At 35.3% G+C, this 23,223-nt stretch overlaps 1 protein-coding gene across 5 annotated transcripts in view; it reads left to right on the top strand.

The window, feature by feature from the left end:
• The window catches only part of WDR17 (WD repeat domain 17), a 125,701-nt gene that overhangs the window by 44,952 nt on the left and 57,526 nt on the right, over positions 1 to 23,223 (top strand). For all 5 annotated transcript variants that reach the window (XM_050792554.1, XM_050792556.1, XM_050792555.1 and 2 more), the window contains 3 exons: positions 9,981 to 10,109; positions 14,491 to 14,674; positions 18,320 to 18,550. In XM_050792554.1, the coding sequence (XP_050648511.1) occupies positions 9,981 to 10,109; positions 14,491 to 14,674; positions 18,320 to 18,550 (544 nt within the window). The remainder of the gene's footprint in view (positions 1 to 9,980; positions 10,110 to 14,490; positions 14,675 to 18,319; positions 18,551 to 23,223) is intronic.

Genomic DNA, 23,223 nt, shown 5'->3' with positions numbered 1-23,223 from the left:
TCTGACAAAGGGCTAATATCCAGAACCTACAAAGAACTCAAACAAATTTACAAGAAAAAAACAAACAACCCCATCAAAAAGTGGGCAAAGGATATGAACAGACATTTCTCAAAAGAAGACATTCATACAGCCAACAGACACATGAAAAAGTGCTCATCATCACTGGCCATCAGAGAAATGCAAATCAAAACCACAATGAGATACCATCTCACACCAGTTAGAATGGCGATCATTAAAAAGTCAGGAAACAACAGGTGCTGGAGAGGATGTGGAGAAATAGGAACACTTTTACACTATTGGTGGGATTGTAAACTAGTTCAACCATTATGGAAAACAGTATGGCGATTCCTCAAGGATCTAGAACTAGATGTACCATATGACCCAGCCATCCCATTACTGGGTATATACCCATAGGATTATAAATTATGCTGCTATAAAGACACATGCACACGTATGTTTATTGCAGCACTATTCACAATAGCAAAGACTTGGAATCAACCCAAATGTCCATCAGTGACAGATTGGATTAAGAAAATGTGGCACATATACACCATGGAATACTATGCAGCCATCAAAAAGGATGAGTTTGTGTCCTTTGTAGGGACATGGATGCAGCTGGAAACCATCATTCTTAGCAAACTATCACAAGAACAGAAAACCAAACACCGCATGTTCTCACTCATAGGTGGGAACTGAACAATGAGATCACTCGGACTCAGGAAGGGGAACATCACACACAGGGGCCTATCATGGGGAGGGGGGAGGGGGGAGAGATTGCATTGGGAGTTATACCTGATGTAAATGACGAGTTGATGGGTGCAGCACAGCAACATGGCACAAGTATACATATGTAACAAACCTGCACGTTATGCACATGTACCCTACAACTTAAAGTATAATAATAATAAATAAATTAAAAAAAAGAAAAAAAAAAAAAACCCTAGAAGAAAATCTAGGCAATACCATTCAGGACATAGGCAAAGGCAAGGACTTCATGTCAAAAACACCAAAAGCAATGGTAACAAAAGCCAAAATTGACAAATGGGATCTAATTAAACTAAAGAGCTTCTGCACAGCAAAAGAAACTACCATCAGAGTGAACAGGCAACCTAGAGAATGGGAGAAAATTTTTGCAATCTACTCATCTGACAAAGGGCTAATATCCAGCATCTACCAAGAACTCAAACAAATTTACAAGAAAAAAAAAGACAACCCCATCAAAAAGTGTGTGAAGGATATGAACAGACACTTCTAAAAAGAACACATTTATACAGTCAACAGACACATGAAAAAAATGCTCATCATCACTAGCCATCAGAGAAATCCAAATCAAAACCACAATGAGATACCATCTCACACCAGTTAGAATGACGTTCATTAAAAAGTTAGGAAACAACAGGTGTTGGAGAGGATGTGGAGAAACAGGAACACTTTTACACTGTTGGTGGGACTGTAAACTAGTTCAACCATTGTGGAAGATAGTGTGGTGATTCCTCAAGGATCTAGAACTAGAAATACCATTTGACCCAGCCATCCCATTACTGGGTATATACCCAAAGGATTATAAATCATGCTGCTATAAAGACACATGCACAGGTATGTTTATTGCAGTACTATTCACAATAGCAAAGACTTGGAACCAACCCAAATGTCTATCAATGATAGATTGGATTAAGAAAATGTCACATATATACACCATGGAATACTATGCAGCCATAAAAACGTTGAGTTCATGTCCTTTGTAGGGACATGGATGAAGCTGGAAACCATCCTTCTTAGCAAACTATCGCAAGGACAAAAAACCAAACACCACATGTTCTCACTTATAGGTGGGAATTGAACAATGAGAACACTTGGACACAGGAAGGGGAACATCACACACCGGGGCCTGTCGTGGGGTGGGGGGAGGGGGAGGGATAGCATTAGGAGATATACCTCATGTAAATGAGGAGTTAATGGGTGCAGCACACCAACATGGCGCGTGTATACATATGCAACAAACCTGCACGTTGTGCACATGTACCCTAGAACTTAAAGTATAACAATAAAAAATACAAGGTCCATCTATATGCTGTCTACAGTTGATTCATTTGAGATCCAAAGACACAAATAAATTGGAAGTAAAAGGATGGAAAAATTTTTTTCCATGCAAAGAGTAGCAAAAAGAAAGCAGGCATGCCTATATTAATATTAGATGAAATTGATTTTTAATCAAAAAATTCAGAAAAGTCAAAGAAGGACACTATATATCAATAAAGTTTCAATGCAGCAAAATATAACAATTACAATCATTTATACACCCAAAAAACACCATCAAAATATATGAAGCAAAAACTAACTGAATTGAAGGGATAGATAGTTCTAAAATAATAGTTGTATAATTCAGTACCCCGTTCTCAATAATGAATACATCAGACAGGAAATAAGCAAGGAAACTAAGGACTCAAACAATATATTAATCCAACTGGATCTAACAGACATATACAGAACACCCTACTCCATAACTGCATACACATTCTTCTCAAGTGCACATGCGACATTTTCCAGGATGGGCAATATGTTTGTCCAAATATTAAACCTCAATAGATTTTAAAAAGTAGTTATCATACATTGTGTCTTCTCTGAACACTGCAAGATAAAGTTACAAATCAATAACAGAAAGAGAACTGAAAAATTCACGAATTTATGGACATTAACACACTCTCAAACAACCAATGGATGAAAGAAGAAATCACAAGGAAAAGTAGAGAACTCTTAGAGATGAGTGACACAAAAACACAACATACCAAAACTTATGGGATGCAGTAGAATCAATGCCAGAGGGAAAATTTGTAGCCATAAATAATTTCATTAAAGCATTTATAAGATCTCAAATTAGCAACCTATTTTTACAGCTTAAGGAACTAACAAAATAATAAACTAAACTCAAAACTAGAATGAAAGATATAATATCCAAGCAGAGATAAATGAAATAGAGAATAGAAAAAAAATAGAGAGAAAGATCAACAAAATTGTCAAACCTGTAGCTGGATAGACTAAGAAAAAGAGAGAAGACTCAAATTATTAAAATCACAAAAATTGGAACATCTCTACAGATTATAAAGAAATTAAAAACATTATAAGACAGTAGTAGGAACAATTGCACACCAACTAATTTGATAACCTAGATGAAACGGGCAAATGCAAGAATTTTAAAAAGCCGTCCTAAAATTGATATAGAAGCTCAAGAGACCCTGAATAACAAAACTGAAGTACTCACATTTTCTGATTTCAAAACTTGTTGCAATACTGCAGTGATCAAAACAGTGTCATACCAGCAGAAAGGCAGGTACATAGGCCAGTGGAATAGAATAGAGACTTCAGAACTATCCCCTTACATATATGACCAAATATCATTTGACAAGAGTGGCAATACCATTCAATGCAGAAAGGCCAGTCTTAACATATGTGCTGGAAAAACGAAATATCCACATGCCAAAGAATGAAGTTGGACTCTTACCTAACACCATATAAAAAATTAAAATGGATCAAAGACACTAAATTTAAGACCAATACCTATAAAGCTTTTAGAAGAAAACAGAAGGCAAAAGCTTCACAACATTGGATTTGACAGCAATGTCTGGAATATGATACCAAAGGCACAGGCATCAAAAGCACAAAACAAGCAAATTGGATTTCATGAAAATTAAAATTCTGTGCATCAAAAGAAAAACACTGGCCAGGCATGGTGACTCACATCTGTGATCCCAGCACTTCGGGAGGCCGAGGCAGGATAATCACTTGAGGTCAGGAGTTCGAGACTAGCCTGTGCAGCATGGTGAGACTGTTTCAGCAACAACAGAAAATAGCCAGGCATGATGGTGCATGCCTGTAGGCCTAGCTACTTGGGAGTCTGAGGCAGCAGGATCACTTGAGCCTAGGAGTTTGAGGTTGCAGTGAACTATGATCATGCCACTACACTCCAGAAAGAAACCTGTCTGAAGAAGAAGAAGAAGGAGAAGGAGAAGAAGAAGAAGAAAAAAAAAAAAACTCTATCAACAGTAAAATGGACAGCAACTCACACAATGAAGAAAATATTTGTAAATCACATATCTGATATAGGATTAATATCGGAAATATAGGAAGAACTCCTAAAACTTAACAATTACAAAAACGTGATTTACCTGGTTGAAAAATGGACAAGATACTTAAATAGATGTTTCACCAAAGATGTTACAGAAATGACTGATAAGCACATGAAAAGATGCTCAACATTATTAATCTTCAGGGAAATGCAAATCAAAAGAACAATAAAACACCATCTCACACCAATTAGAATGGCTACTATCAAATAACAGAAAATAGCACATGTTGGTCAGGATGTGGAGTTATCCAAACACTTGTGCCCTGTTTGTTGTAATGTAAAATGGAATTGCTGCTGTGGGAAACAGTATGGTAGTTTTGCAAAAAAGTAAAAATAAAATTATTATTTGATGTAGTATCCCACTTCTGCATGTAAACCCCCCAAAATTGAAAGCAGGGCGTGGAAGAGATATTTGTACATCCATTTTCATCGCAGCATTTTTTTGTAATAGCTCAAACATGGAAGCAATCCAGGTGACAATTCATAGACACATGGATAAGGAAATACGGCATATATGCACAACGGAATATTATTCAGCTTTAAATCAGAAGGAAATTCTGACATACACTACAACAGGGATGAAATTTGAGGACATTATGTATTCAAGTCCTTTGCCCATTTTTGAATCAGATAAATCATGTTTCTTTGTCATTGTTGAGTTTTGGGAATTCTCCCTATATTTGGGATATTAATCCCTTATCAGATATGTGGTTTACGAATATTTTCTCCCATTCTTTGGGTACTGTTAATAGTGTTTTTCCCTTCCTTCCTTTTTTCCTTCCTTCCTCCCTCCCTCCCTTCTTCCTCCTGCCCTCCCTGCTTGCCTCCCTCTCCCCCACCCCCGCAGACAGGGTCTCTATCACCCAGGCTGGAGTGCAGTGGCACGGTCATAGTTCACTGCAACCTCACAGTCCTGGTTGCACATTATGAATTGTACACTTAAAAGGGGTTAAGAAGTTAGATTTTATGTTATGCGTATTTTACCACAATAAAAAATGGAGGAAAAAAAAGAAATGAGCTCTCAAGCTATGAAAAGACATGAAGGCAAACTAAATGCGAATTACTAACTGAAAGGAGGCAGTCTGTAAAGGCTACATACTCTATGGTTCCAACTATGTGACTTTGTGGGAAGGCAGAACTATGGAAACATTAAAAGATTAGTAGTCAGGAATTGGAGAGGGGGGGAGATGAATAGGCAGAGCACAAAGGACTTTTTTTTTTTTTTTTTTGAGACAGAGTCTCACTCTGTCGCCCAGCCTGGAGTGCAGTGGCACAGTCTCGGCTCACTGCAACCTCTGCCTCCTGGGTTCAAGAAATTCTCTGCCTCAGCCTCCCAAGTAGCTGGGATTACAGGCACCCACCACCACGCCTGGCTAATTTTTTGTATTTTTAGTAGAGACGGGGTTTCACCATCTTGGCCAGGCTGGTCTTGAACTCCTGACCTCGTGATCCACCCGCCTCGGCCTCCCAAAGTGCTGGGATTACAGGCGTGAGCCACCGCACCCGGCCAGCACAAAGGACTTTTTAGAGCAGTGAAGCTATCCTTGCCCATACTGTAATGGTGGATACATATCATTACACATATGTGAAAACTTATATGATGGAGAACATCAAGAATGAGCCCTAATGTAAACTGTGGGCTTTGGGTAATAATGATGTGTCAATAGAGGCTCATCAGTTTTAACATGTGCCATCTGATGCTGAGTGTTAATAGTGGGGAAACTCGTGTTATGTGGTGGGGGGAGGCTATGAGGGGCATATGGGAACTCTCTGTACTTTTTGCTCAGTTTTGCTGTTTTTCTAGCAATTGTTTGTTAATTATGAAAAATGTGAAAAAAAAGTTACCAAAAAGTGAAAATTTTTAAATGACTTTTATTTACGTATTTGTTTATTTGCGACTTGCTCTGTCTCCCAGGCAAGAGTGCAGTGGTGCGATCACAGTTCACTGCAACCTGCACCTCTCAGGCTAAAGCAATCCTCCCACCTCAGCTTCCTAAGTAGCGAGGGCTACAAGTGCGCACCACCACCCCTGGCTAATTTTTGTATTTTTGTAGAGATAGGATCTCCTTATGTTGCCCAGACTCGTCTTGAACTCCTGGGTTCAAGCGATCCATCCATCTTGGCCTCCCAAAGTGCTGGGGGATTACAGGCATGAGCCACTGTGCTTGGCCAAATGACTTCATTTTAATTGTGTGTTTAAAGATTTTTCTTTAATTATGTTTCTTTTCCAAATATAAACTCAATATTTGGTTAAACAGAAATCAAAAGACATTTTTACTTAGATGCAAATGTTATAAATAGTAATTTAAAAGATCTCCACATAATCTCCATAAGTCAATGTAACTCACAATGTGGCTGAAATAATGTACATTTTCAGTGAAAGATACTGTAATATTACTAAGGGTAAAAAAAAAAAAGAAATGTATATATTTTTAATTTACCCTGGATGCTAATGTTTGAGGAAATACAGGTGTCATTAGAGGAGGAGGAAAGTTTCTGAATACATAAAAGCACTCAAGATTGGTAGCGCTGTTACTTTATCATGCCAGCTTATACTTCAAGTAATTTATTTACTTTGTTTTTCTAAATCTATCACTAATTCTGCTCGGATAAGGGGATTTAATGAGATGAAGACAGAAAGAATTGGAGAAGAATGGAAGAGGAGATGAGAAGAAAGTAGATCCTTTTCAGAAGTGAAAATATGAAGTAGAAAAGATAAAATGAAGAACATAGTTTTGTAAATAAATATGAGTTAGTGATCTATGGGAGAAAACTTAACCATTTAAAATTTACTAATTGCTGAGCATTAAATGAATTGGATTAAGAGTTGGAAGGTTCAGGGTATACACTGAACAAGCATCTGTAAGACTTGAGATGTAGATCAGATGTGTATATATTTATGTGTGTAAGTCTTGTATGTGTGATATTTTACATGTTGTGGTTTTGACATTAGCATTATGCGAAGCTTTTGAGCAGCGTAAATTAAATATTCACTATGCAATATATTAGTCACGTAAAACCAAATTTATTATAGCTCTCAGTTTTCTACTTAACTTTCCAAACCAAAATATTTAAGATTATAATCACTACTTACATTTTTTCCTCATTTAAAAATCAGATACGAAATTGACAATAGTTAAAAATTGAATTTGCCTGGTATAACTTTGTGGTAGTGTAAATGGAAGATTGTCTCTCATATTAGGAGCTCCTATCTTTATTTTTAGACCAGTATTTTAGACCATATTGAAAAGATAGCTAATAATGGCTTGGATTTTACCTTTAGATAAAGCATTTTTTGTCACTAATTTCGTTTTTGAATGTCATTTATTAGATAACCACATAGTTTAATACTCTTCACAGAGGTGTTTTTTTGCCTTAGTATGATTTTCTTATGAGTTTTCATTATGATCATAGACTTACAGCCTTACCACTTATTGTCTGTTCTGTGGTATCTTGGAGGTATTTAGAGTTTACAGATAGATTCATAGCATTTTTTTTATGTGAGAGGAATCTGACAGGAAATATAGTTCAGAAGCTGTATTTTAGATACAAGAAATGGAGACGTAAGGTTTAATGCTTGACTCCAACTCTCATTCTACGCCGGGTGTAAAGCTTGGTATAATTCCTTATTTCCTTCCCAGGCCTGCTTCTGCTGCACTACTTTGTCTGCATCTTTGGGGCTGTCTATTCCAACATTCTCTGTCCTGCCACATAAACCGTTTTTATTCAGATACTTTTCAGCTGCTTTCTGCCCCATCCTAACAGTGAACAGTATTGTTAACCCAGCTTGTATACCTGTCTTATGCACCTCAAATAGATTTTGTGAGGATGAAGAGTCGATGTAAAAACTGAAGTTCTATGACACAGGTCACAACCCTTCCTTTATTGGCCCGTAGTGTTTTAAATTCAAATGGGATGCCTTGAATGAATTGCCAGTATTCAAAAATGGATACATTTCACATAAAAAAATCAGAGTGAACAGGCAACCTACAGAATGGGAGAAAATTTTTGCAATCTACTCGTCTGACAAAGGGCTAATATCCAGAACCTACAAAGAATCAAACAAATTTACAAGAAAAAAACAACCCCATCAAAAAGTGGGCAAAGGATGTGAACAGACATTTCTCAAAAGAAGACATTCATACAGCCAACAGACACATGAAAAAATGCTCGTCATCACTGACCATCAGAGAAATGCAAATCAAAACCACAATGAGATACCATCTCACACCAGTTAGAATGGCGATCATTAAAAAGTCAGGAAACAACAGGTGCTGGAGAGGATGTGGAGAAATAGGAACACTTTTACACTATTGGTGGGATTGTAAACTAGTTCAACCATTATGGAAAACAGTATGACGATTCCTCAAGGATCTAGAACTAGAAATACCATATGACCCAGCCATCCCATTACTGGGTATATACCCAAAGGATTATAAATCATGCTGCTATAAAGACACATGCACACGTATGTTTATTGTGGCACTATTCACAATAGCAAAGACTTGGAATCAACCCAGATGTCCATCAGTGACAGATTGGATTAAGAAAATGTGGCACATAGACACCATGGAATACTATGCAGCCATAAAAAAGGATGAGTTTGTGTCCTTTGAAGGGACATGGATGCAGCTGGAAACCATCATTCTTAGCAAACTATCACAAGAACAGAAAACCAAACACCACATGTTCTCACTCATAGGTGGGAACTGAACAATGAGATCACTTGGACTCGGGAAGGGGAACATCATACACCGGGGCCTATCATGGGGAGGGGGGAGGGGGGAGGGATTGCACTGGGAGTTATATCTGATGTAAATGACGAGTTGATGGGTGCTGACGAGTTGATGGGTGCAGCACAGCAACATGGCACAAGTATACATATGTAACAAACCTGCACGTTATGCACATGTACCCTAGAACTTAAAGTATAATAATAAAAAAAAAAAGAATGTACAGCCAATAAAGTCACTTTGAAATGCTGGAGAAAAAAAAAAAAAAAGGAGGACCCTGCAAAAAAAAAAAAAAAAAAAAAAGAATTAGGTTGGTGCAAAATTACTGTTTCCACAATTACTTTTGCACCAACCTAATACTTAGAACAGTGTCTTGCACATAGCAAGATCATAATAAATGTCAACCACTAGAATAAAAAAAAAAAAATCTGGATATTTCAGTTTTTCTAGGAAGTTCCATAAATCTTGCAACATGGGATGATGGCCTTCTTCAGTGATACTATTAATACAGCATGTGCAATTTCTGTATCACTGCTTATGCGTTTCTCAGCCCTTGGCCAAATATCAGCTGTTGTTCCTTCGTTATGGTATCTCCTGCTTTCCTCATTTAAATTAGTTGCCTTAGACTGGGCGCGGTGGCTCACGCCTGTAATCCCAGCACTTTGGGAGGCTGAGGCAGGCGGATCACAAGGTCAGGAGATCAAGACCATCCTGGCTAACACAGTGAAACCCCGTCTCTACTAAAAATAGAAAAATTAGCCAGATGTGGTGGCGGGCACCTGAAATCACAGCTACTCAAGGAGGCTGAGACAGGAGAATGGTGTGAACCCAGGAGGTGGAGCTTGCAGTGAGCCGAGACCATGCCACTGCACTCCAGCCTGGGTGACAGAGCAAGATTCTGTCTCAAAAAAAATAAAAAATAAATAAATAAATAAATTGCCTCGATGTCTGCAGACATTTAGGGAGTTCACTACTGTTCTCTGAAAATAAAAGTCAAAATTAACAGTACTAGTAAAATGTTTTTCAGGGCATAAAGGTAAGGGTTGGAGAAGACAGACATAAAACAATGAGGAGGTTTATCAATAATGAAAATCACTGACATGTCTTCAAATTTGTTTTTCAAGGCAAATATGTCCCAGGTAAGGCAAGTGGGATTGCTGGCTGCTGGATGTCAGCCGTGGAACAAGGATGTGTGTGCCGCCGGCGGAGATAGGTTTGCGTATTGTGCGACTCTGGCTATCTATATTTATCAGGTAAAATAATGGTAATTCTTTTCCATTTTTAATTATGTCAGGTAAAATTAATATTTAATGAATACATATTTTAAGTCCTTGTTACATGAAAAACATAATGCTATAATTTCATTTATATTTCTATTTTTAAAGTTTTGCGATTTATACCATATAGGTTTTAAAAGTTAAACCTTTAGAAAACACATTATTAAATTATTAGTAACTTTGATATAAGAAAATTCTTTTATCAGTTGAGAAATGTGGGTAGTCCATTAGAGATCATTATAGTAAAATTAGGACAGATATATTTTGAGATATTATTGGGAGAAAAATTCATATAACTATTTTTTTCATGTCCTAGCTCCATTCAGATACCCCTTATCAGTTCATAATTTATAGAGCCAAAAACCGCCTGAATTTCTTCATATAGAAGTGCCACAAGCATGTTAAATCAAAGTCCAGTCTTTCTCCTTAAATTCAAAGTCAGTATCTGAGTGTCACCAGCTAACCATTCATCTAAACCAGAAATGTGATAGTTATCTTTGACTCCCTCTTCCACTCACATCCTGTGCCCTTGGTAGCCAAGAGTGATTCTAATATGTTCCTGATATCTTTCTCACCTGAACTATTATAATAATCTCTTAATAGTCGCTATTTTTACTTTGGCTCCCACTAATTTTTTGTTCAGTGTAATCAGTTATCTGTAATGCAAATCTAAATTTTAAAGCTTTCAGTTGCTACTTATTCCCTAATAGTAACATCTAAACTTCGTAGTACGGCATTCAAATGCTTTTGTGATCGTCCTGCCTCTCTCTTACTCTGTGTTCCAGGTGTACCAAACCAATTACATTTTTCTAAGACATCTCAGTCTTTCATATCTTGCCTTCGCTTACACTAATTTTTCAGTTTGCTTACATTGCCTGTCTAGAGAACACTTTCTCATCTTTCAAATCTCAGCTGCTGTATGAACTCTTTTCCATATTCTATTTTCCCCTCTTTCTTAGTAGTAACGGACCTCATAAAAAGCCTCTCTACATGCTTTCATTTATTAGAAGTGAGTCTTTCCCATCTTTTAATTCTCAAATTTTTGCACACTTTCTGGCACTTAGAAGACATTCATTACTTGTCTTAAAAGAATGGGTTTAAGGAAAGAATCTTGAAACTCCAACTTACTTCGGTTAAGACTCAGAATAACTTGTTTTATTCTAGAGCAAAAATTCTTTTCATTACTACATATTAGTTCATTACTAATTGTATTCTGCTTTATTGAAAATTTAAGAAATAATAGCATTAATGTATAAAACAATCAATTTTCCACAATATAGAGTAAGATTTTAAGTGGTCTATTTCTTAAAATGTAGAAATATCTAGCAAACAAAATGTAACTTCAATGAAACTCACACTTCTTCATTTTCACACCCTTCATACACAACACAGCAGCAAGACTTCTAAATGCCTCTTTTGTTCTCCCATCTACCTCCTTTACACTCTTCATATAATACCAGGCTTCTCACTCCCAAATCCCTCCTACACAATTTCTCTCCTAATCCTAAGTCCCTGTCTTGTATTTTATTTCCTCCTCAAAGAAGAGAAAGTTATCAAGCAAGTCAAACTATTCTTCTGAGGTAAGGATGGTAAAGAAACTCAGTGGGTGAAACCAAAACTAAATTTTTTCAAGTTTCTATATCTTAAATTTATGATGACATTTTATGATGAATATTTAAAAATATCAAGATAAAATTATTAATATAAACAATGTACATGAAAGTTGTCATGTCATTAAGGACTGAAACAAACAAAAATTATCCTAATTTAGAAGGTGATGCAAATAAACTTAGGAGACAGTTCATTACAGTGTCCACTATAAAACCTAGTTTCAAAGTATGCCAATAGAAAATTATATTATTAAATGGTGACATTAATATGAAATTTATGTTAATATGTATTGTTTTAAATATTATCATCTCAATTAAAGTGCTTTGAAAATTATGCTACGTAAATATAACATGATACAATTATTTTCGGAGGAAATATTTATTAAATAACACCTAGCACTAATGCATAGTCAAAGTCTGATAATCGGTCACACTATATTTTTCTGAATGATTAAATGATAATGGGAAATGGTATTAGAATTTTTCCTTAACTGTTGTTTTGTAATGCACTAATATGCTAATGTACCCTAAAAATAGAGTAATTTATGGTCAATCTCAATGTAATAGTACAGTTTAATATTACTGAATTGTAAATATCATAAGAACGCATTAGTAGATTAATTCTTGCAAATAGTTCATTGTTCTCTAGTGTGCTCACAGTTACTATATAGATAATTTGTATGGCAATGTCAACGAAGGTCACTCATATGCCACGTAGCTTCTTCACACATTTACTATATTAATAGATTCTTCTATTAATTTCTAACTTATATAGTAGGGCTTTTCTTTTGGCTACATTAGATATCCTCACTGTATCTACCATAGGTGACTTAAATTTCTGAATAATGTGAAACTTAAAATCCTATTTATTTCTAAAGGTATAGAAAACACAATTATGTATTTAAGTAAGTCAACTTAAAATTGCTATTGCTGCAGTGCTAATCAGATGAAAACTCCATTGGTAATGGGTTATCTTTAATAATGTTTTAATCCAAAGTTGTCCAAGAATAGCTGAAGTTATAGAGAGAGAAGTTATAGAATAGAAAGCCTTAGGAAATACTTATGTGATTAGTCAAAAATTTTACATACAATGTTCACTGCAGCATTATCTGTGATGGCAGACATTAAGTTACTTAGATGTTAAACAGATCATAAGTGTTTATTCTTTCAATAATATTAACGGAATATCTTCAATTAACCAAGCCTTACTGTGTACCAGGATTGCAACTATGAAGAAACAGGCAAAGTCTTTTTATGGAACTTATATTCTTGTAAAGTGTAAGGAAAGGTGATAAGATAAGTAAACAAATAGGTAAAATTTTCAGAAAAAAGTGTTCTACAGAGGCTGAAAAAACAGGTATAATAAGATAGTCATGGGATAGGTTCTCGGAAGAGTTATGAATTAAGATAACATGGTCAGAAAACATGTCTCAGAAGAGGTTCGTTTAAACTCAGACCTCAATAGGAGAATGAGGCCGGGCACGGTGGCTCACGCCTGTAATCCCAGCACTTTGGGAGGCTGAGATGGGCGGATCACGATGTCAGGAGATCGAGACCATCCTGGCTAACACGGTGAAACCCCGTCTCTACTAAAATACAAAAAACATTAGCCAGGCGTGGTGGCGGGTGCCTGTAGTCCCAGCTACTCAGGAGACTGAGGCAGCAGAATGGCGTGAACCCAGGAGGTGGAGCTTGCAGTGAGCTGAGATCACGCCACTGCACTCCAGCCTGGGCGACAGAACGAGACTCCGTCTCAAAAAAAAAAAAAAAAAAAAAAAAAAAAGGAGAATGAATAACCGTAAGCAAATCCGTGGATAGGGTGTTTAGAAGCCAAGGGAGCAGCAAGCAGAAGGCCATCAAGTGGAGGTGATTGACCGTAAAAGAGAAACAAGAAGTTCAGAGGGATCAGGGAGGAACATGATTTCAAATTACTTTGGCTAAATAGCAGAGATTCGATCGTGTAGAGATTGGAAGGCTGCTTATCAGGATTTTATTGCAAGCATATGGCTTTAAAAAGTTTGATGTAATAAATACTTAATATCATAATGATTTTTAAAACTTAGAATAGCACTGTGAAAGGCTCATTATATGCTAAAGGGGAGAAAACTATAACAAAAGGACATAACAACATATTCCAAAACATGCTAAAAATGGTAGAGATTAATTCACTAATTAATGCAGTCTCATTTACAAAAGGAATAGGAAAAAGTAGGCTGTTTATTTTTTTCTATTTATATATAAAAACACAATATAATGTCCTGTCCAAAAAACAGTAAAATTAAAAGAGCAAATGACATCATTGCTCTGGAAGCTTTGGACATCTTAATAGTGTAATAATGAGCAGTTGGCGTATTCAACCCAAATTTTCTTGATTCAAGTATAAGTGAAAAATTGCAGAAAAAATATTCCAAAACCAAGGGTTTTTCTTCTCATAAGTACATATAGTTATGGAAAATATAATAAAGCTCTGAATTATCATGCATATTTAAATGTGAAACATTTATTTTTACTTATATTTAAAATGGATGTGATTTATTCTCTCAGTTTTTAATGTTTTTTTTTTTCAGCTGGTTGAATATTCCTGAATATACTTGAATATAGACCAAGGCTTGAAATGTGTTCATGTCTTTATTATTAGGTGAACTAATTTTCATGTATGTAGCTTTAGTTTTGTGTAACATGACTATTAATAGTGTATTATCTTAAAAAGGAGCACTAAAATATGTTATTTATATATTTTGTTTTAGTTGGATCGCCGTTATAATGAATTCAAACTTCATGCAATTATGTCTGAACATAAAAAAACAATCACAGCAATTTCTTGGTGTCCACATAATCCTGATCTGTTTGCAAGTGGCAGTACTGATAATTTAGTGATCATTTGGAATGTTGCAGAACAAAAAGTCATTGCTAAACTCGACAGTACAAAAGGTATAATTATAACTGGGATTTATTTTATGGAATAAAATATTTTTATTTCAACAAGCACTATCAATATTATTAGTTCAGCTTTTAAACTGGTATTTTCAAACTTCCTAATGGCAATCTGTATAAGAAATAAAGTTTACATAATGACTCGTGTCCATAGGTACAAAACTGAAACAAAATTTCATGAAATAATTATACTTACAACATATGATGAACTAAAAACCTAGTCAATACCAAATAATTTTATTAATGTTTAAATATAATGTAAGAATTTCCAAAATAAATATAAAATTAGTAATCAGAAAGATGTTCTTATTGAGACAAGTAAGAAGCCTTGGCTGTTCGTTACTCTAGTCCAACCTTTAAATTACAAAGAAAGTATTATGCATATATTTGATGCATTGTTGAGCTGGTTTCATGCCTTTGTTTTTAATTTGGTCAACGTAGAACGTCCTCATCACACAAATTGGGCTTTATGAATTGGAATAATAGCATTATACTCTTTGTGCTTAGAATTGGGAACTTGTATTCAATCTTATCCCATCATAATGGTAAAGTTAAGTAATAATTATTCTGTGTTCAGTGTCACAATAATTAACTCTCTTTCTGAGCACCATATTTAGCTCAATTGATTATGGTTTTGAAAGCTACTGCTAGATATGTTTTTCAATTCCGCTTCTTCTCTAAAAAATAATTGTTATAAGTTTGAGGTATAAAACTGAGACATGAAAATCTCACTAACCTTGTTTTATTCAAATTTCTTTATAATATTCTAAGGCAAAAATACTGGGAATTTATAGGCAATTATCCTTGAATTTGTTTCCATAATAATAAAACTTCTTTAACTTTTAGACATATTCGATATATTTAGTATATTGGTTTGTCTTTTCAAATTTAGGTAATTAAGAATGCTTAAAGTATCAGTGTAATACTTAAATTTTATTACTCAACTGTTAAAGGTATTTGTCAAATGAAGTTAATTTTCAACTAGAAAAATACGGATCTCATTCCCAAGTTTACGTACCCTGTTTTTTTATTTTTACTTAGAACAACCAGTGTATTAGACAGTGAGTAATGTTTGCTCCAATCTCTGAACAAACATTGTAAAAAGTCAGCTATCCAGTGAGCTTCCATTAATGTAATTAACAGTTTTTCTTAAGGCTTTCCATGACAAAAAAAACCAAATTACTTTTGGCACAATACTTTGTGATATATAAACAATGATTGATAGCCTCAATCAAGACTTTTCATATCTCCCCATGTTTTCTAGTCATATCTGTTTGTCCGCCAATCACAAATTCTATAGGTTACTCTATTACTGTTTATATTGATCGATAATGCATTTCCAAGTACTTTAAATCCAACTTTGTGTGAGATTAATTTTAAATAACATAACAAATTTTTCTTGAAATTCTTTCCATCTTTTATGTGCCATAAACTAAAATGTTGCATGATATTATTGTTCTCATAAAGGTGTAACACAAAGTCAATGTTAGGTTATAACTGCATATAATAAACATAAATTCTAAATGTTATGCAAAAGTAATGATTAATTTTATTACCTTCTAGTGTGTCCATGGTTTTATCATCAAACACTATATACATCACATCCATTCACAGGGGAAGATTTTATTTATTCATCAGCTATATGCACCATAGTTCTTTTGTTACTGGATATACAATTAAATAATACTTTCTAATTAACAGTCCCAGAATGATTAGATAATTGTGGAAAACTTTTGGCAAATTTTTCATCTTTTTCCTTTCTTTGAAAATTTTCAGCTATCAATATCTCCCTCATCCAAATGTCTTCCTAATCTGAAGATTAAAAGCTTTGATATTTTATTTGCAAAAAAAATTATGACTATTTTTGGTGATTTGCATCTTAAGTTAACACTTTTGAAATGTTTTAGGCTCATTTTTCTTTTTAGAATCCAGCTTAAGCAAAGTAGAAATTTGCATTAAGTGAACTTTTTTTTTCAGCTTTCAGATACAGTTGTTGAATTTGATCTCACCTCTGTATTTTTACTTCTTCCTTTTGTTTCTAATAATCTAACAATCCATTTAAAGGAAAATACATATTAGTTTTTCCAAATGTAAAAATTGTCACCAACTTGAAAAAGTCATACTTTATATAACAGTGGATAATAATACCACTTACCTATCTCAGAATATTGTTAGGAGAATTAAATGGCAGCGCTCATTGAAAGTGCTTGTACATGTCACTATAAAAGTGTTTTCTATTATTATTTTGTGACACTTTTTCTGGTCCCTTCACTTTCCTTGCTGTCTTTCTCTAAATATATAGTCAGAGAGCCAGTATTCTGTTGACCTTCTTCTACTGTGCTGTGTGGTTTGATCCATACAGAGTACCTCATCTCTTTTTTGGGTAAATTCTACTTCTGTTAATGTATCCTAAAACCACATCAACATTTGTATTGGCTTTTTTCATGTATACATTCATTCATTCAGCAAATATTTATGGAGTCCTCATTGTGGATGAGGCCCTGAAGTAAGCATTAGGCTTTGTTTCTGCCTCTTGGAAAGCATAGACTGCTGACACAAACTGAACTTACTATCAGTCAGCGAATTTCGACTCTGTGTCTTTGTTCATATCATTTTCTCTTTCTGGGAAATACTGCTCATTCTATGTATTTAAACTCTACCCCTCCTTCTAGGTATAATTCAAATCTAATTTCTTTCTAGGACAGTAGCACAGTGGTTTCTAAACCTTTCTGCATATCAAAATCATTTGACGAAGCTTGTTAAAAATAAATTCCTTGGCTCAAACTCCACATGAACTGATATGTTATATTCCACTTCATGATTTTGATGCAGCCAGCTGGTATATCAGTGTTGGAAGATGCACAATCTCTCTCTCATAATACTTATTTTATATATGATTTATTTGATCACAATAGCAGGTATATTAACAATTAACTTTTATATTCCATCTTATCGATTAAAAGGTACCTTTACATAAATGATTATATTTCCTTGACTTTCATGTGAAATAAATGGTCAGCTATTTTTATTGTTATCTCGATTTTATAGATGAGGAAACAGAAATTTAGAGAAATAAAATGACTTGTTTATCTGAGACAAGGCTTAGATTTGAATCTAAATTCCTGATAAGACATAGATTATAACATTAAGTCCATTGTTTTTAAATCCTTATAGTAGCATTTATCTTTTTATTCACTAATCCCTGTCTCCCTAACACATATTTAAAATTCTCTAAAGCAGGAATCTTATCCCACACTACCTTGTACACCTAGAATGCCTAGAGGTCTTATATACAAATACACAATAAGAATTTATTGCTCTAATCTTTAATATATAGTCTACTAAAATAAAGAAGTCTATAAATGTATTTGACTGTATGAAGCAAATGATCATGTCAGTAGTATTTCAACCTAACTAGATACATTTTCTTTCATCGTGGACTTTCCCTACGTATGTTCCCTGCAGTCTTTGGGATGTCTTTATAAATCCAATTCCCAAGTAAGAAAGTAATGTGTCTTAAAAATAATAAACATGCTCTTGTATTTTCATTTGTTTTAGAAATGTAAACAGTGCAAGGACTATTTAAGGGTATAATCTTATGCCATATCTCTTTATTATGTATCTGTATTTAATTTATTCCAGGGATCCCCGCCTCTCTTAGTTGGTGCTGGAATGCAGAGGATGCGGTGGCATTTGTCTCCCACAGAGGCCCACTGTTCATTTGGACCATCTCAGGACCAGATAGTGGAGTGACTGCCCACAGAGATGCTCGTAGCTTCTTGTCTGATATCTGTGTGTTCAGATGGCACACAAACAAAAAGGGGAAAGTTGCGTTTGGTCATATTGATGGAAGTCTATCAATTTTTCATCCAGGTAAGAATTTAATTAGTAAGGTATCGTAAATAGTATGTTTCTCTTATATATAATTTTGTACTTGCTTGGTCTTTCCAGTGACCAGTCCCCATTTTGAATAAAGCCAAAAGTGACAAAATTTTAATTTTGATATTATTGTTAAAATGTTATCCAGTATTGTACTGAGTCTAAATATACATTTGATGTAAAATGTATATATATTATAATACGTTCAACACAGCTGTGAATATTTCACTTGGAATTAACCTAAATCAGTCATTTTTCCCAATTTGTATTTTTAATCAATTCTTTATTTCTGTATATTTACTAAAAGCAACCTGAATGAACAAGGACATACAACTAGAGGATATGATGGCTTACTAATACTAAATATTTTCCCATTCGCTTGTAAAAATACCATTCTGATGCCACGGCTCCTTGGCAGAGGCTTGAAACTGGCATGAAAGAAAAATGATAACCCTTTGAACCCCTATTAGTTAATTGATTTGGCTTAATGAAGGGGTCTGAGAAATTAGTTTATGTTCTTACATAACTAATTTACAAAAGTAAGATTGAAAAATCAAAAATTACCTGAATTGTTTGCTTTCCCCTCAAAAATAAGTATTTTTAACATTTGGGAAAATGCTTTTAACCATTTGATATCACTGTTGATGGATGTGACTTCTGGCTGGCTAGATGGATGAATGAAAGTGCTTTCTCAGGAACACGATAACTACTTTCACAAAACAAATTACATTTAATTTGTGTGAAATTAATGTAAAAAAGAAATCGAAATTGAACAAATGAAATTGTGAAATTTAAACAAATCTTTCTTCAGTAAATAATGTTTCTAAAGTTAAAAAGGATTGTGTAAAACACTGAAACATTGGGGCCATTATATTCTAAATACATTTTAAACAGGGTCTATTTTTACCTTTTAAAGAAAGATAAAAATAAATGTTCATATACTTCTTCCCCAGCTTCTATCTCAGCTCTTTGTCCCTGTCCTCTGTTGTTCCTTCTGGTTGTACCAGGTTTTCATGGGGACAGTTTCACTGATTTGTTGGAGATTAGGATGAGGAGGGATCAATGACTGGTGCTGCTTCTGGATTTGTTGTACCAGGTACCTGCACTGCAACTTACCTGTTCCATCCTTGCACTGGAAGCCGATTCTGTTTTATAGTCGGTCGTTAAGGCTCATAGTTAGGCAATATAATTCCTAGCTTTCTTTGTTTTGATCTGGTGAATACCACTTCTTTCTCTGTAACCTTTATTTCCAGCAGTCTTCCTTAGACTCAGGAATGCAGTCTATAATAAACATGGCCGTATGCTGTGTGGTTCCTCCTCTTACCTCTCTGGGTTATGTAACCAAATGTCATTAGTGATATTCCTCCACTTCTTCCCTGGCCTGCACCCAAAGATTTCATCAGGGTTGTGACACTTTCTTTTCAAGCTAGATCTGAAGAAGATGTGAGCAGTGTGTTTTTATTTTATTCTAAATTGCACTCTAGATATTTTTTATATTTTATGATTTGTCATTTTTACCCTCTTGTCACTGAACTAAGGTTGTCTTTTTCTTGCTTTATTATTATTAGGCATCTTTGAACGTTTCAAGCCATAGGACATTGAGACTTTTTATTGTGTATCTAAAATATAAAACATTGAGACAGTGCATGTTTATTTTGACATAGAAAGAACAGGAAAGAAAAAAGGCCACTTTTGTTTTCTCTCTCTTAGATTTAGAAGATAGAATGTTTAATATTTGAACAATCTGAGCTATGTGCCTTCCAGAAGAGACCATTGTTTTTCAATAATCCCATCTTCCAGTTGTTAAACCAAGTGAAACCATCTGTACCTAAGTCAGCGTGTGTTATTTTTCTGTTCCACCCATGTATTAGTTTACTAGGGCTGATGTAAGAAAACGATAACCAACAGGATAGATTAGAACAACATAAATTTTATTATCTCACAATTCTTGAGACCAGAAGTATAAAACAAGGTGTCAAGAGGGCCGTGCTCCCCCTGAAGGCACTAAGGAAGAATCTGTTCCAGGCCTGTCTCCTGGCTCCCTGTTCCTTGGCGTGTGGCAGTATAACTGCAGTCTTCACGTGGCACGTGGCATCCCTGCTGTGTGCGTGCATGTCTCTGTGACAAAACTTTCCCTTTTATAAAGACATAGTCATGCTGGATTAGGCTCTACCCTAAGGGCCTCATCTTAACTTTATCATCTGCGAAGGCCCTCATTCCAAATAAGACCCCATTGGCAGGTACTGGGAATTAGGACTTTAACGCCTTTTTTGAGGGAGCACAGTTCAATCCGTAACAACCCAGTACAGACTTGTTAACCTAATTTATTCTGCAGGATTTATTTAGCAATTAATATGCACAAAACATTACAAAAGGTACAATCCTGATAGGTATTTTCCATTTGCATATACATGAGCTAATGGATCATGAAGGAATCACTGCCTTTTAATTCTAACACTACATTCTGGATTGTGAGTTGGAAACTGTTAGCATTAATACCAGTATAGCTAGGCTTCTTACTGCTCATGAGTTGTTAACCTTATCTTCTTAATGACTTACCAGCACCACAGATGGCTCTATCCCTGTGTTACAACATAAGATTTCTGTCCTCCAGGTTCTTGCAGGAACCTATGACCTCAATATCTCTGTTGTCTAGTCCTTCTCAGAAGAAACAATAAATATTCATGGAGAACTGGCCACAATAATGTAGTTCATCATTTTAAATCAGTAATTTTTAAACTATGCTTTGTATGTTTGTATACTTGTGTGTGTATTGAGGGTAGGAGGGCTTCATAGATGATCCAGCTGAGCTTTAAGCCTTCTTCTCACTTTCAGCCTGAAAAGCACCATGCTATCCTGTATTACTTACTGGATTTTCTTGTAAACTTTCTCATGTGAACAGAAGATTCCAAGGCAAAAAAAAATTGGAAAACTGCTTTAGCTATCTCAAATGAATTCTTACGCCACGTTCATCAGAGAACCTTTTAAAAAATCTTTATTATAATCATGTTTAAATTGAATTGATTTTAGTATTACTCCATGAATGTGCCTTAATGAAATTTGCCTTGTTTTATTTTAGGAATATTGTTGATGACACTGTCTCTATGTAACTGTTACTTAGTGGAAAAAACAGACTCAGTTTCTCCTGCTGTATTCTCACAACACACGTCTGACACGAGATGTGTGAGAGGCTTTCTCCACACATTAAGCTAGTGGTCACCTCTACAGCAGACACTCGCTGGGTGTCCTCCAATTCAATTCCGACACTGTCTACCTGGAGATAGAGTCACATCACACACACTCAGGGATCAGTCCCCATGACTGTCCCCTCTTATGCCAGTTGTAAGCCCCGGCTTATTTTGCCTGTGCTTCTGAATGACTGGCTATAAATTGAGGTTCCCATGGCCCCCTCGTTGGATTTGATTAGTTTGCTAGAGTAGCTCACAAAACTCAGGGAAACACTTCCTTACCTTATTATAAAGAATATTACAAGGATACAAATGAAAAGATGAAAAGGGCGAGGCATATGGGAAAGAACATGGGGCTTCCTTGCTATCTCCAGGCATGCAGCCCTCCAGGAGCCTCCACGTGCTCAGCTTTCTGGAAGCTCCCAAATTCTGCTTCTTTTGGGTTTTTATAGAAGCTCTATTACATAGGCATATTGATTAAAACGTTGGCCCTTGGCGATCAGCCTAACATTCAGTCTCTCTTCCTTCCCTGGACATTGGGAGATGAGGTTGAAGGTCCCAACTCTCTAATCAAGCCTTGGTCTTTCCCGTGACCAGTCCCCATTGTGAAGCCACCTAGTGGCCACCAGCTACCTAGTCAACTCATTAGCATACAAAAAGACACTGTAGAGATTCCAAGGATTTTAGGAGTTGTAATGCCAGGAAACAGGGATGAAAACCAAACATTTATTTCACGATATCATAGTCTCCCTTTTAGAAACACACAGGAGACATGTTTTTCTGGCCTCAATTCTGTAATTATGGGATTGCAGCAAGATTGTATTATCTTTCAATTGTGCTTTTTAAAAAGTAAACGCTTCCTTTATGATACTCAGGACTAATTGGTACTTTCTGTTAAGGCTGTAGTCTCTTTAACTGTTGCTTCACTGCCTCTCTTGAGAATGAGAGGACTCGCCCAGTAGATTCCCATGTGGTACCTCAGCAGAATTATTATTTTTTCCATATTTCCAGTTGTGTACATAAATTACAAGGAACAATAAGTTTGTTTGGTGATCCTTTGCTTTATTTAATTAGACTTGTTTTAACTCCGTATCTTTCTGGCTTCCCTATTTGTACCAGTAGTCGGGTGTGAATTATAATTGTGGCAGATGGTAAGATGAATGAGAAAGGAGTAACAGTAAATATTAAGATGCCGTTTAAAATGTGCACCACTATTCTAAACATTTTAATCAAATTCATTTAGTCGTTTTTTAAAACTCTGTGAGATAAGTATTGTTATATTCTCCATTATTTAAAAAAAAAAAAACTGAGGCACAGGGAGATTAAGTATCTGGTCTGAGGCAGCAAAGCTAGTAAGAAGCAGAAGTAGGATTGGACCCAGGCAGTCAGCCAGCTCTGATATTTCTCCTTTTAAATCACTGTATGATATTCTTCATTTCAATAAGCATTTTCCCTATTTCTGTGCTGCTGTAACCCAGT

This window comes from Macaca thibetana, chromosome 5, assembly GCF_024542745.1.
Source record: "Macaca thibetana thibetana isolate TM-01 chromosome 5, ASM2454274v1, whole genome shotgun sequence".
NCBI lineage: Eukaryota > Metazoa > Chordata > Mammalia > Primates > Cercopithecidae > Macaca > Macaca thibetana.
The sequence above is the reverse complement of the archived record's forward strand: the minus strand, read 5'-3'. Positions and strand labels throughout refer to the sequence as shown.